This window comes from Mauremys reevesii, linkage group 2, assembly GCF_016161935.1.
Source record: "Mauremys reevesii isolate NIE-2019 linkage group 2, ASM1616193v1, whole genome shotgun sequence".
NCBI lineage: Eukaryota > Metazoa > Chordata > Testudines > Geoemydidae > Mauremys > Mauremys reevesii.
The window spans coordinates 148,116,670-148,131,431 of NC_052624.1; the positions used below are offsets into that span (position 1 = coordinate 148,116,670).

At 49.2% G+C, this 14,762-nt stretch overlaps 1 protein-coding gene across 4 annotated transcripts in view; it reads right to left on the reverse strand.

Moving 5' to 3' along the window:
- Positions 1-14,762, reverse strand: part of SLC4A5 (solute carrier family 4 member 5) — a 130,125-nt gene that overhangs the window by 4,023 nt on the left and 111,340 nt on the right. For all 4 annotated transcript variants that reach the window (XM_039523157.1, XM_039523158.1, XM_039523160.1 and 1 more), the window contains 2 exons: positions 13,994-14,155; positions 7,774-7,841 (listed from right to left, as the gene is read on the reverse strand). In XM_039523157.1, coding sequence (XP_039379091.1) covers positions 7,774-7,841; positions 13,994-14,155 — 230 coding nt within the window. The remainder of the gene's footprint in view (positions 1-7,773; positions 7,842-13,993; positions 14,156-14,762) is intronic.

The window sequence follows — 14,762 nt, forward strand, 5'->3', positions numbered from 1 at the left end:
CTGAAATTTCAGATATAAATATCTGAAATCATGAAATTTATGATTTTTAAAATCCTATGACCGTGAAATTGACAATGCCAATGAAGTCCTGCGTGTTTCAAGCTGGGACCCAAAAATGAAGGCTTCCACAATGATTGGGCACTTCTGAAAATTAAGCCAACATTTTCACAACACACCTCAAAGAAAGGCCAGTATCTCCAATATACAGAGGGCTAAACTAAGGCGTAGAGGCGCTACGGTCAATGGGACTTATGCTCCTAAGGCATGTAGCTACCTTTGAAACTCCCACCCTAGAACAAGAAGCTTTAAGCTTTCATATGCACTAGACAATCAACAATGCAAATCCCATTGGCTGGAGAAATTCCATCATAGTGAACAAAACCTCAGCATCTTGACAGGGCACATGTGAAGTGGAGACAATACAAACGCGTCTCACTGGGTGCAAATGTCAACCAGGCATGTGCACACGAACCAGAGTACTAGAACTGACGCCAAACCAAAGCCCCAGATGCCAGGAGAGACTGCGGTGCTGAAAGCATCCTGGCCTGACTGGTAAATGGATTAGACACCCCCCACCACAAAAAAAAAAAAAAAAAAAAAAAAAGCCAAGGCATCAGTAAACATTTCATGGTACGATCTCTCATGAACCACCAGGCCTAGAAACTCTGGCTATCCCCCCTACTATACGTCGGAATGCCAGCTGACCAATGCACTACAGAGGTGTGTACTAGCTTTGGGGTGCTAGAAATGTCAGACTCTAAGAATCACACCGTTCAGCTTACACTCATGCACGGCCACTGCATCTAATACTTGCAGAGTAGCATCTCAGCCTGTGTCCCAGCCAGTCAACACCTGCACCAGGGCAAAACAGTCCTGGGGAAGAGCAGATCCAAACTCTATGAATGGCCCACCATATTTATTGTAGGCCCAACCAAAACCCAGGCTCTGAATTTTGGCGGATCTGGACCTGAATGTTGCAGCTCAGGCCCATTTCTTTCTATTTGTGTTGCCAACTCTCATGATTTTATTACAAGTCTTGGATACCTGATGTTTTCCTTAAAGCCCCAGCTCCTGGAATCATGTGATTAGGTCAGCTCAGCTTTCATTAAAAATAGAGAGGAAGTTTCTAGTGCTCATGGCTGAGGAGAAAGACAAGAAAACATGAACCCTAAAGACTCTTAAAAGCAGAAAGAAAAACAAACCCGAAGTTATTTAAAAAAATCTCATGCTTTTTAAGCCAATTCATAATTTCAAAAGCTGGGGGCTGGCAGTACTGCTATTATGCCGATGAGGGTGCTCTGAAGTGAAAGGGCTTCAGTATCAGGGTCAAAACCTTCATGTGAAGCAGGAGTAAGAAAGACAGGAAAAGACACAAGAGAACTGGAGGTTCAACAATCCAATGAATTCAAAGTGGGACACAAGTTATTTAGTCAAGTAAGCGGATGGTCTTCCCAAAATGAGCTCCCAAAATCCAGCTGGATGGTTGCCGCATGTAGCACTAAGCATTAAAGTTCTTGGAAAGGAAGGATTGGAGACAGGAGTCCTAAGAATTTAGAGCCAAATCTTGCAAACTCCAAACTGCCATCAAAGGAAGGATCAAACCCAATGACAATCTGATCCGTCCCCTTCATCAATGCACAATTATTGCCTACGGCCAGTGATGAGCTGCCAAAATCTTAACAACGGGTTCCCTATAAAAAGTTCTGATTTAACAACGGGTTCCCTATAAAAAGTTCTGATTTAAGGGATGTGCGACAGCATGTATTTTTTGTACCAATAGGGTTACCATACATCCATATTTTCCCAGGAGGTGATTAAGAACCGAAAAGCCTGACATGTCCAGGAAAATACAGATGTATTTTAACCCTACCTAAAGTTCTTTTTTAAAAAGATGGGGCTGAACTAGAAATGAGCTCCGTTTCACATGTGTGGGTGGTGATCAGGGACAGTCTCAATTTTTGGGTCTTTTTCTTATATAGGCTCCTATTACCCCTCACCCCCATCCCGATTTTTCACACTTGCTGTCTGGTCACTCTAGGGTGTGCACATGTGTGGGTCCCAGCTGCTCCCTGCCCCCCCCTCATTGAAGCAGGTGTGCAGGGTTACTGCCCTGGGAACTGCAGGGCACCAGTGGATGTGGGGCTGGCTGCAGATAGGGGCGTGGGGCAGGGCTAGCTGGAGGCAGGGAGTGACACGGGCTGGCTGTGGGCAGGTGATGCAGACGGGCGGGCTGCGGGTGGCTGTGGGCAGGGGGTGGCTGCGGGCGGCTGTGGACAGGGGGTGGCTGCGGGCAGGGGGTGGCTGTGGCAGGGGCTGAAGGCAGAGGCTGGCTGCGGGCCGAGGGTGGCTGTGGCAAGGGCTGGCTGCGGGCAGAGGGTGGCTGTGGGAAGGGGCTGACTGCGGGTGGCTGTGGGCAGGGGGTGGGGCAGGGGCTGGCTGCAGGCAGGGGTGGCTGGGGTGGCTGGGGCAGGGGCTGGCTGCAGGCAGGGGGTGGCTGGGGAAGAGGTGGCAGGGGCTGGCTGGGGGCAGGAGGTGGCTGCGGGCAGAGGGGTGGCTGTGGGCAGAGGGGTGGCTGGGGGCAGAGGGTGGCTGTGGGCAGGGGCTGGCTGCGGGCAGGGGTGGCTGCGGGCAGGGGTGGCTGGCTGTGGGCAGGGGCGCTGGGGGCAGAGGCTGTGGGCAGGGGTGGGGCAGGGGTGGCTGGGGCAGGGGCTGGCTGGGGGTGGCAGGGGTGGCTGCGGGCAGGGGTGGCTGGGGCAGAGGCGGCTGGGGTGGCTGGGGGCAGGGGTGGCTGTGGCTAGGGGCTGGCTGGGGCAGAGGCGGCTGTGGCTGGCTGTGGGCAGGGGCTGGCTGGGGTGGCTGGGGGCAGGGGCTGGCTGCAGGCAGGGGTGGCTGGGAAGAGGGTGGCAGGGGCTGGCTGGGGCAGGGGTGGCTGCGGGCAGGGGTGGGGCAGGGGGTGGGCAGGGGCTGGCTGGGGTGGCAGGGGCGGCTGCGGGTGGCTGCGGGCAGGGCAGGGGTGGCTGGCTGGGGCAGAGGGCGGCTGGGGCTGGCTGGGGGCAGGGGTGGCTGTGGCTGGCTGTGGGCAGGGGGTGGCTGTGGCTGGCTGTGGGCAGGGGTGGCTGGGGGCAGAGGGCGGCTGGGGTGGCTGGGGGCAGGGGTGGCTGTGGCTGGCTGTGGGCAGGGGTGGCTGTGGCTGGCTGGGGCAGGGGCTGGCTGGGGCAGAGGGCGGCTGGGGGTGGCTGGGGGCAGGGGTGGCTGTGGCTGGCTGTGGGCAGGGGTGGCTGGGGCAGAGGGCGGCTGGGGGTGGCTGGGGGCAGAGGGCGGCTGGGGGTGGCTGGGGGCAGGGGCTGGCTGGGGGCAGGGGGGTGGCTGCGGGCGGCTGGGGGCCGGGGGGTGGGGCGGGGGGCAGGGAAGGCTGGGAGCCGCAGGATGCAGCCGGGGACTCACGGGGCAGCAGCAGGAGCCCCAGGGCCAGAGGTCCAAAGAGCAGGAGCAGCAACAGGGCCAGGAGGCAGCTCACATGGCTCTCGCAGCACAGCGCAGCGCCCCCCGGCGGCCGGGAGGAGGAATTACAGGCTTCCCAGGCAGAGCCCATCAAAGCTTCCCTCCCAGGGAAGCTAGTTAACAAGCGGTTCTAAAACCGCTTCTAAATTTAACAACGGGTTCGCGCGAACGGGTGCGAACCGGCTCCAGCTCACCCCTGCCTACGGCCCATTTCCTAGTGCACTGCCCTCTACCCTCTGGAGAAGATTCCATGTCTCACTGCTGGGAAGCTCTTTCTTGGTATTCAGCCTAAACTTTGCCTTTGTAACTCCAGTCCATTTCTCCTAGACAGGTCTACTGTACCACACTATAGAGTTGAAGGAAAATATGAACAAACCTTCACCTTATACTCAAATCACACCTAATTTGAAGATGGAAAAAAAATGGTACTTAATAAAACAAGCTTAAAACTTTTCTTGTTCCTTTCTAGGCATTTTCACACAGCCAACTAGCCATCTGCTCTGTCTTACACAGCCAATCATCCCTCCATGTATTTATACAACTATCTACAGGCATTCATAGCATTAGTGCCCTAGATATTTACACCATAGCATCTGAGCTACTTGCTATTGCTTTGACAGGGTTCATTCTGGGCCCAGCTGTGTTAAACTACCAGAGGGGAAAGTGTCTTCCTGGGGTATTTCTGGCCCAACAGGGAAGTGGAGACACTAGAATTTTCACAAGTGAAAGTTCTCTCCAGCAAGAGTTCCTGCCCAAATTTTGCTGAGCTCTGGATAATTCGGCCCAGTATCTGATCTGGTCTCTAGGCCTTTTGACCTTTGCCCATCCCACTAAAACACTGTCTGATTAGACACATTTGCAGAGTGGCCAGTGGAGTGTTAGCTGCAGGGAGAGCAGAGTGCACCAATGGGGCTTAGTTCTCCATGTGCTACTTTGGAAAGTGGAGACACATTGCATGACATATTACCTGCATGTGCCAGATACACAGACAGCCTGGGGAATTTGCTGTGTCAGAGGTCAGTGCTCAGCACAGCAAGGAGCAGGAAGAACATTTTTTCCATTATGTGCAGCATTGTGCAACCTATCAGGTGCATTATGGTTGGGCTTTCCCTTTTGCCCACTCCTTTCTCTGAATGATATGGTCTGCTATGGTACCGTGGTCTGCTATGATCTAATATGCCATAGCAATAACAAAACCTTAGAGGACTGGAATAGTGGGGGAGCCCTGGGCTGGAACAGCAGGGGATTCCATGAGTTAGGACTGTGGTGCACTGGCAGGGGGCGTGGGGGGAGAGATACCAGGAGTGGACTGACATGGCAGGAGGTGCTACAGATCAAGGTTGTGCCCCCCATGTTTTGACAGTGTCAGCGTTTATGAATAGCATAATGAATGGTGTGTGGGTGCACGGTATTGGTGACCTGTGATATGCAGGAGGACAGACTAGATGATCTGGTGATCCTTTCTGGCATTAAACTTTATGACCTTTAATACCTGTGACTTAAATGACCAGGCTGTTTGGAATCTGTCTGGCAATGCAATAACTTTTCGAGATAAGGCCCAATTCTCTTCTCATCTGCACCAGTTGGTGCAACTATTTACATTGGGGGTTTTTTTGGGGTTTTTTTTTGGTTTTGCACAGGTGTATCTGCAAACCCCTAGTGAAAATGTGCTGCACCAATATAAAACGTGAAGCTGGGATACATTTTCCAGGATTATGTTCTTAGTAAAGCCTAACTGCTGCCCCCTAGTGGCCATTTTTTGTTATAAACAATAACATCTAGACAGCAGTGCAATTTAGCACAGACATATCCCTATTCAGGCCCAGTTCTAGAGGGTGGGCGTGGCTGCCAAACCATTATGCTGCTCACTGACTGGTTTTAATTTTTATTCATCCGCTGAGGAAAGTGGTGGAAGGCAGGAGGGGGCTGAAAATATTTTCCACCTTGGCTGGCAAAACGGCGAAGGCTGCTCATGTCTCTGTTCTCCCAAAGCTAAAGAAAACTTGACTTGAATCAGGGTGAATAGCACCACTTCACTCTCTCTAATGAGGTTAAAAGAAACCAGTGTTTAATTAGAAAAAAAATCCAACAAATTTCCATACTTATGTTATGAAATCAGAAAGAAAAAATAGTCTAATTTGCACCCTTTACTTGTTGTGTCTCTCTCATTTGGGATAATGAAGACACACCGATCAATTTCATTTTTGCTAACAATCAGGTTCTGATCAATTTCACCTTCAGGATCTCATGCATCAAATCCAATGCTGCAATCTTTAGTGATACAAGGGGGATCCTGATTTGCTTTAAAAAGCCTACTTTCCATTAGAATTAAAATAAAAAAAAAAAACACAAAAAACACAACAATGGGAACATTTGTACCAGCCTTTTTGTTTAATAAAGGCTCCGTTTTCACAAAGTCCAAAACAATGAGAGCAACTTAACATGACAGTGTCCCTTTGAATAAAAGTTCTAGCTGATCTTTAAGATGTCATGTTTCAGAACAGACTCACTGGCTTTACATTAGGGCTGAATCGGACTCATTGTTTTTTCAGAACCTAGCTAATGACACATATCTGGAATGGTGCAGCACAAAAGCTACAAGCCAGAAAAATCTGAATGCAAGACTGAGGTCTTATCTTTAACTCACACTGACCCCCGTTTGGAAGTTTAACCTCTGCTTACCTATTTCCGTAAGTCACGACATCCAAATATAGTCACACTAATGGGAAAAGACTGCAAGGCCCTGTACACAGAAAGAATATCCTGACAGCTGGTACTACACATGCAGTACACACAGGAACATCCGTCTCCGTTTTCTTTGTGGGCATCATGAATTTCACGCTGCTGGGTACACATCAGCCTATTTGATAACTGGGACTGGTGGGCAGAGTCAATTGAGGCAAAGGAAGGCCCTGCCCCCTTCACTGAGGAAGGGGGGCAGAACCTAGAAATCAACAGATCATAGGGACAAAAAAAGAAACAGCAGGGACTGATGTGCGGGTCACAGCGCTGGAGACTAAAGTCCTCTTTTTATCTGCAGAACAGGGGTAGCACTGACAAGCTTTTCTCACCCTTCCTTGGAAGGACTCACTAGGCAAGAGAGGGAGGAAGCTCAGTCCTTGGTTTCGCTACCAGTGAAGGGATCAGCTCATGTCAATTCTCTTGACAGTTTTGAAATTAGACTGAGATCTCCCAGCTCTGCCAGTACAGACACCACGGGGCCAGCAGATAGCAACAACCTATGCTGCATTTGAACCAGCGACTGAGTCAACCTCCACTGTGGCTTTTGTCAGTTTGCATCATACGCTTGGTCTGGTTACAAGTGATTGTATGATTCAGGGGACCTAGGGTCTTTTATTTCCTACTCTGTTACCAAGAGATGCTATTAACAGACACGCACACATCCAACCCCCTAACTGAACTGAGACATCATTTCTCCAATAGACTGTAGCAGCATGTTGGCTCATTCGAGCACCATCAGCCATGGTACGGGGCCACAGTAGAAGAGGCTGGAGAGAATCACAGATCTTTAAAGACAGTCTATTTTCTAGCCTGATCTGCTGGCCGTTGCAGTGCTTCCTACAGCAAGTTAGACGGTGCTTTTATCTAGCTTTGTTTTAAATCTCCCAAGCAAGGGGGTGACACCCCTGCCCTTGAGAGGAGATTTATACCCTTTCAGGTATGTTCTCTCAGCAATGATGGGGAGTTTTTGCACCTTGTGTAGACATACCCAAGCTAGCTTTAATCTAGCTTGCTTGGGTACTGGAGCAGCGGAGCTTCTGGCTGCTTGAGGAGTTATCCAGGGTTCCAGATGGGCCTGTACAGCCTGTGCTGCTGCTGTTTCACTGCTCTGGTATCCGAACTAGCTAAATTCAAGCTGGCTCAGATACGTCTGCTCAAACTGCAGTCATACCCTGGGACTGCAACAGAGACACACCCATAAATCACCCCTTTGCAGACGGCAAGCACAGGCCTGATGCACCATTTAAACCCCTGTGATTTAAGTGGCTGATGGGCTTGTGCTGGCCCCCTCTGCACAAGGGTGAATTCCACCCACAGAGCCCAGAGTTAGACTTTTTCTTCCCCGAGATCAGCCTGAATTTTCCCTCCCTTCACTTCACCCCGTTGCTCCTAACTAGACCCTCTCCTGTTGCCTGAACCAATTCTGATTCCTCCCTGGCGTTCACACCCGTGGAGATGCCTGACTCCAACAGGTTTGGGGGCAGGGCTTAGAACTGGGGAGGGATGATGAGCCTGTTAAATGTCATTTACCTGCGATCCAAGTCTGAACTGTTAGGAGAAGAATCAGAACGCAAAGCTCCAGCTGGAGGACCTCTTTCCTGAAGGGAAACACAGATGCATATGAAACCGTTTCAGGGTGAGGAAGGAACAAAACAAAAACCAAAAATCCCCCAAGACCATCCCAGTTAGAGGGAAGAGGCTGGCGCTGCACTGCACAGCTGGGGCCATCCAGGAATGAGTCCTGTGGAACCTCCAGTAGCTCCGAGACCTCAACCATGAAGTTCAGTGAACTTGCATGGTCATCTCTCTCCACCCACTAATTGGTGGGAGAAAAAAACCCGTTGTAAATGCTGCATTTTTAAATGAATACGGCAACAAAGGGGAGGGAGCATCAAAGGCACAAATGAGAGTTAAGCCTCCAACTCTCCACTGAACGTGGAGGTGCTTCTGTGTCTTTGGAAATCATCCCCTAATTGCTGCAAAAGGGAAGACCTGGCTACAGAAATCTGCTGCTTTTACCTCTCGTGTGGTCTTTGACTAGGTTTTCCTTTTAAATGTCTAAACTCACTTTTTCAAGCATGGGAGCCTCAAGTTAGGTGCCTAACTAAGGATTTAGGAACCCAAGTAAAATGTTGCTGAGCTCCTCTAGCACCCACGGATTTCAGTGGGAGTTGTGGGGGCTCAGAAACTCAAAGTCCTTTAACTTTGGGCAAATAACAAAAAACTAGAGAAAAAACAAAAAGGAGCTAATCTCTGTGAGTTAGTAAATGTAGGGTCAAAGGGTGCAATTTTCAAAAGTGTCTAAGTGACTTAGGAGCCCAAGTGCCATTTTCAAAAGTGCTTTTGGAGTTAGGAGCTTAAATTGCATTGAAAGTCGATGGAAGCTAGGCTCCTAAATTACGTAAGTACTTATTCTTTGGGGACAAATCTTGATCCCATTGAAATCAGTGGTGAAACTCTCCCTAACTGCAATGGGAACAGGATTCTGCTCAAAGAATTGGCATTGGTTTCCTCACAAACAGGAAAAATAAATCCACCAGCTAGCCACAGAGTCAACACTCTGTTGGCCTGAAGTTCAACCTTTCAATCCAGATGCAAACTGCTCCCAAGTTCAGGGTTGCTGGGATCCTCTTGATGGAGAACCATGAAGGAAAGGCGTGTTTATCAGACAAAAGGGACGGGAAGTTCAGTGCACGTCACAATTCAATCGCTGGCCTTCCTGCTGAGATTGCCACCAGTAAGCTAGTGCCAATGATGATGCTGGCCTCTATCCACTGGGAACAGAACTAGACTCTTAGCTTCTCTTTTATAGGCAACAAAACACCCCTCACATGGTATCAACTCTGCATCACAGTCTAGCCAGGCTGGCTTCAAACCTGTCTCCGCAAGCCAAAAGGCCCCGTGTATCCTATTGCCAACCCACTGATCAGTAGAATTTGTCTCTACAAGGCTTGCAACAAAAATGGAGGCCACTTGTCTCAGTGACCCTTGAAGGACAATGGGTTAGAGGATTGATCCTGAAAGGAGTTTCATTCTTGGAGAATGGACTTGGGAGACTCCGGGCTCATTGGAAACAAGACTATTTAGAGAGAGAATAAAGATTCTGAATCTCCATCTAAATACGAACCGGAAGCTATAAATGGGGTGCCATTTGGATAAAGCCTGGAGTCTGCATTAGTTGTTGACAATGGCAAGTCCCAATTCACCTTCCAACCGAGGATTAAATGTTATTTTTAGTGTTTTCAAAGCAGCCTAAGGCAAAGAGGTGCCCAAATCCCATTGGGAGTTGTGACCTTAAGTACTTTAGTCCTTCTGAAACCCCATAAGAGATTGTCCCAAAGAGCAACCATGAGGAAAGACAGAGAAGGAACAATGACAGCTACAGAGAACCAGACGTGAACGCTGACCATTTATGTCTCTTCCAGGAGAAGTAAAGGCCTTTCCCTAATATCCCAGCAAAAGCTGAGACAGCCCATGTGTCAGGATACACCATGTGGAATAATTTATCGGTTCTAAGAAGTTCAGCCTCCACATGGCTGACGGCAGGGGACTCTCATGGGATAAAGTGGATCAGATGGACGTGAGGGGCCAAAGTCAGGACAGTAACTGAATTTAGAGCCGGTGTATCTTATGCCTTCCGCTGCGCCCCTCAGTGTGCAGCCTACACCAACTGAGACAGTCAGACATGTTGATGGATAACTTAATGCTCCCCAGACATCACCACATCTGGATTTTGCTCACTGAACCTGAGGGATTCTAAGAGGGGGGAGTGGAAGATGGTGTAGATCACACACCGAGGAGACCACACAGTAAAGTACGCCAGCTTTAAGTCCTCAGACTCCACCTCGGAATCTGGCTCATTGAATTTTGTCCCAGCCCTTCCCCTCACCAGCACTGCTAGTAACTGGACGCAAGCACTGCGCCTCCGGCCCACTCACATACAAGAGAGACGGACGCAGCTACCAGCATTGCAGAGGTTGGACCTTTCAGGCGCTTGGAGTGGAGCGGGACTTGGGAACAATCAGAAGCAAGCGTTGGTTCTCCACCAGTCTCCCTCAGAAAAAGGCACATTCCAAATAAGCCAGCCCTTTACCAAAGTGACAAGATAACGTTTTACTGAAGGACTCGGGCGTCCCTCTGATGGGCAGTAGCCTGGGACAGGAGAGACGGCAGAGGGGGAGGGCTATTAGCACAACTGTCTTTCAAGAATGCAAGGGAGTCACCTTTAATCCGACAAATGCACAGGAATCCAACGTCTAATGTGCACAAATGCAGCTTTGTTTAATGATTATCCTGGGCTGTCACTGCTTCCTGTACCAGGCTGCAATGGCAGAGGGCCCAGGCCCAGAGAAGACAGAATGAATGTTTCCCCCAAAAGACCTGTCATTTCAGGTGCTGAGCACCTGCAGTTCCAGCAGAGCTCGGCATGTGCCCAACAGTCCTGAAAACCATGTCTGAGGTGCCCGAAGTTGGGCAGGCAAAATCAGAGGCCCCTTTGGCTGCTGGTCACTTGCCTGTCGTCCCACAAGGAGATGGTACTGAAGCGAAGGCTAGAAGCCAGGTCTCCTGAATCCCAAACCATCTGGCATTTTTTAATCTTTAACAACAGCAAGCAGCACTTTCCACTTCGCCAGTGAACTTTGTGCAACACTTTACACCCATTAACTAACAAAATTCTCATCCCCCACCCCTGCTGTGGGGTAGCTAACACGTTATCCTCTGCATATTTACATATGGGGAAATAGGCATAAGAAGGTTCGTTCTCCATCCAGGTTCTGATAAACACACCCATCACTATGGTAAAGTGACTTGCCCAAGGGCATGCAGCACGACAGTATCAGAGCCAGGATTGGTACTACGGAGTTCCTGGTTCTTGATCCGCCTGTGGGCTGGTAACCCCAGAGGAACAGGTTCTTGTGAGAGGTTTCTGGCATTCCTAGGCCAGAATGCGGAGTTTTCAGGCAGCAAAACAATTTTAAAATCAAGTTTGGATCTAAAAAGCAGCTGAAGGATCCACGTGTGTTCTTTTCCTCAAGCCTGTTTGCGGATCTCTCATCTACACATATCTACAGCTTCAAAACAAGCCAAGCACCTGCAGCAGGTTACTTTGATTAGTCACAGAATAGACCAAGTTGTTGAGGATTAGTAAGTGGTAATAACGTTAGAACCTAAGCACTGTACTTACTGGTAATGCAATGGATACCGTTTTGGGGGTCTGATTGGACGGGTTCCATTGGGATCTTTATAACTGAGGGAGTTGGGAACCGAGGCTGGGAAAAAAGTGGGAAGAGCCAGTGAATACATTGATTCATACAGACATGTCTGGGGTTAGCATGTCTGAAAACATACTCATGCTGATGAAAATACAGATGCCCTTCCGCATTAAATGGATCAGTCTCATGCATATGGCAGAAGGCCAGGATTTTCAAAGGAGTCTAAAGGATTGGGTACCCAGTTCCCATTGAAAATCCCATCCTAGACATCTATGTATCTATCTGCATGGTGGAAAGATCAGCATCAGTAACACCAATTAACATTAATCAGGGTAATATGTTGCCTGCGCATAACAATAGCTTACATTTCTAACACCATTCATGCTAAAGGATCCCACACAAACTATAGTAAAGTCATTTATCTGAAATGGTTTGGGGACATCAGAAACATTTGGCTAAACAAGGGGATTGGATGAGAGAGTTACATTACTTGGTAAATAATTCACATAAGTGGACATAACTAAGATTAGAATAGGCAAGATTTCTAGGTCAGAGATATTTGGATAAATGAGATTCTCCTACAGACATAAGTCACCCTCCACTAAAATGCAGCCAGCTCTGGGGGGAGGAAGGGGGAATGTGGCAGCTCTTTGACAATGAATGCTATGCATCAGTTTAAGACAGGCAGTGAAGAGAACCATTGTATCCAATTCAAACCGCAAGGGGAGACTACATAGGTAGAATCAAGGGGGAAATAAACCACAGAGTTTGTAAAGCTCAGGTGTGTCTACAAAATTTCATCCAGATACTTAACAAAAAACACAAGGAGTTTGGTGATCAATTTATGCCCAAAAGCATAAGCCCTTGTGACTTTTACCTTAGCTAGGAGTATAACTGCCACTGCTAGTTTTAGTCATATAAATGCCTCCTCTTTTGATCCTTACTGAGACAACTGCTTCAATACTACCCTGCAGAGGTGAGTTCCACAGGTTAATTATGTGTTGGCTTAACAAAGTATGTCTTTCTATTCATTTTAAGTGTGTTGTTTTTGAATGCATTATCCTAGCCTCTTGAGTCTCCCGCCCGACCAAAGTCCTTCCCTTGAGGCTTCTAATCATTTTGGTTGCTATGTCTTTTGAGGATGAGGTGACCAAAACTCACCACAGCATTCAAAAGATATTTGAAATCATCCTTTATCCCAAAACTGCTTGCCAAGGCCCCTATTCGAGACAGCGCTTAAGTCCCATTGAAGTCAAAAGGACTTAAGCACATGCCTCAGTGCTTTCCGGAACCTTCCCAAACGTGCTGATGGGCAGCCACAAATGGGACCCTGGGTGGAAGCTGGGTGCCTACTGCCCTTTGTGACTCTCCCTTTTATGGGGCAGTGTAGTTGGAGGGGTTTGTCTGCATTCAGTCCCCAAGGCTAACGTTGGCGTTTTGGCCACATGCTTTTATTACTCAGGTGACAGAATGTCTCTCTTATGTGCAGCAGCAAGTAGACTAAGTTACTGTGGAACAACAAAGGGCTCTAGACATCCCTTGAGACATGTGCAAGGGCTGGTCTACACTAGGGGGGGGAATCGATCTAAGATATGCAACTTCAGCTACGTGAATAGCGTAGCTGAAGTCGAAGTACCTTAGATCGAATTACCTACCGTCCTCACGGCGCGGGATCAATGTCCGCGGCTCCCCATGTCGACTCCGCTACCGCCATTTGGGTTGGTGGAGTTCCGGAGTCGACAGGAGCGTGTTCGGGGATCGATATATCGCGTCTAGATGAGACACAATATATCGATCCCCGAGAAATCGATTGCTACCCGCCTATACGGCCGGTAGTGAAGACGTACCCCAAGACTGTCATTAGCGCTAACAGATGTTGTGCATGTATCCTTATTGTGGGGCTAATGGATTTCCTAAGCCTGGAGGTTGTTTATTGTAACCCTGCAATAACATTTGGAGAGACTTGGAACTAGGGTTGCCAACTTTCTAATTGCACAAAACTGAACATCCTTGCCCCACCCCCTACCCCACCCCTTCTCGGAGGCCCCACCCTTGCTCACTCCAACCCCCCCCCCCACTCTATCGCTTGCTCTTCCCCACCCTCCCTCATTCGTTTTTACCGGGGTGGGTCAGGGGGCTGGGGTGCAGGAGGGGATGAGGGCGGGGACTCCGGGCTGGGGCAGGGGCTTGGGGTGTGGCCAGAAATGAGGGGTTTGGAGTGCGGGAGGGGGCTCTGGGCTGGGAGGGTGTGTGTTCGTCTCAAGCACCTTTCATGAGTAGATCTTAAAGCGCTTTACAAAGGAGGCCTGTATTGTTCTCTCCATTTTACAGATGGGGAAACTGAGGCACGACAAACATGGACCCTCACAATATCGTTTGGACAGAACTATTTTTCAGAACAGAACTGCAGTGCAGATGGAATACTCCTAATGGCCTTATCTGAGCCCTGGAACAGGTGAGTGACATTAACATCCCTGAACATCTACAACACTAATGGACTGTAAGCCCCTTGCTGTTCCTCCCGAGCATGGACACACCTCATCCTCACTCTCCTCTTCTCCTTTGTTGCCTTTCTTCTTCTTCTTCTTGTCATCTTCCTTCTTCTTCTCCCTCTCGGGGATGATGTTATCAATCCAGGCCAGGTCGTGTTGGGAAAAGACGAAATCCAGCATTTTCCTCACTAAGATTAAGGCTAAAATCTAAGGGGAGGGAAAGGGAGAGAGATTTAAACAACTGCTGCCAACGCAGACAGAGCAGATCCAGATTCGGGACTAGAATCCATTGAAGAAAACAGGCCAGACTCCGAATTGCGCTATGGCGACGAAACACAGTGGGGGGGACCAGTGCAGAACAGAGAAGGGGGCATGGAGCTTCTGGCTGAGGGCCCCAAGAACAGCTGCTGTCCTCTCAGGATGCGCTGTGGAACCTTGGCAGCCCCACAGAGAGCCGTGGCTTGTGACACGAAACACGCCCCATGCGGGAAACTTTATGGAACTGAATGGAGCTGCATCAGAAGGGCTGAAGTGACTCGAACCGAGGGATTCAAGGGATGTCAAACCCCAGACTGACACCTCCTTTCATCTTTGGAGAAGGCACCTGCTAGTACTGGTCACTTCGTGGAGTGCTGACGGCGTCCCAGGAGGACGATCTAGTCTCTGTAGTTCTAACTCAAGGATACGGTGAAAGGCTGAGCTAGAGGGAAGCCAGGAAGATCAGCTAATAGAAGGCTTTTGACACTCAGAAAAACAGACCTGCTGTCTTAAGGCTCTGGTCTCTACAAATACAGACGAAGCCCCAGGAAGATCA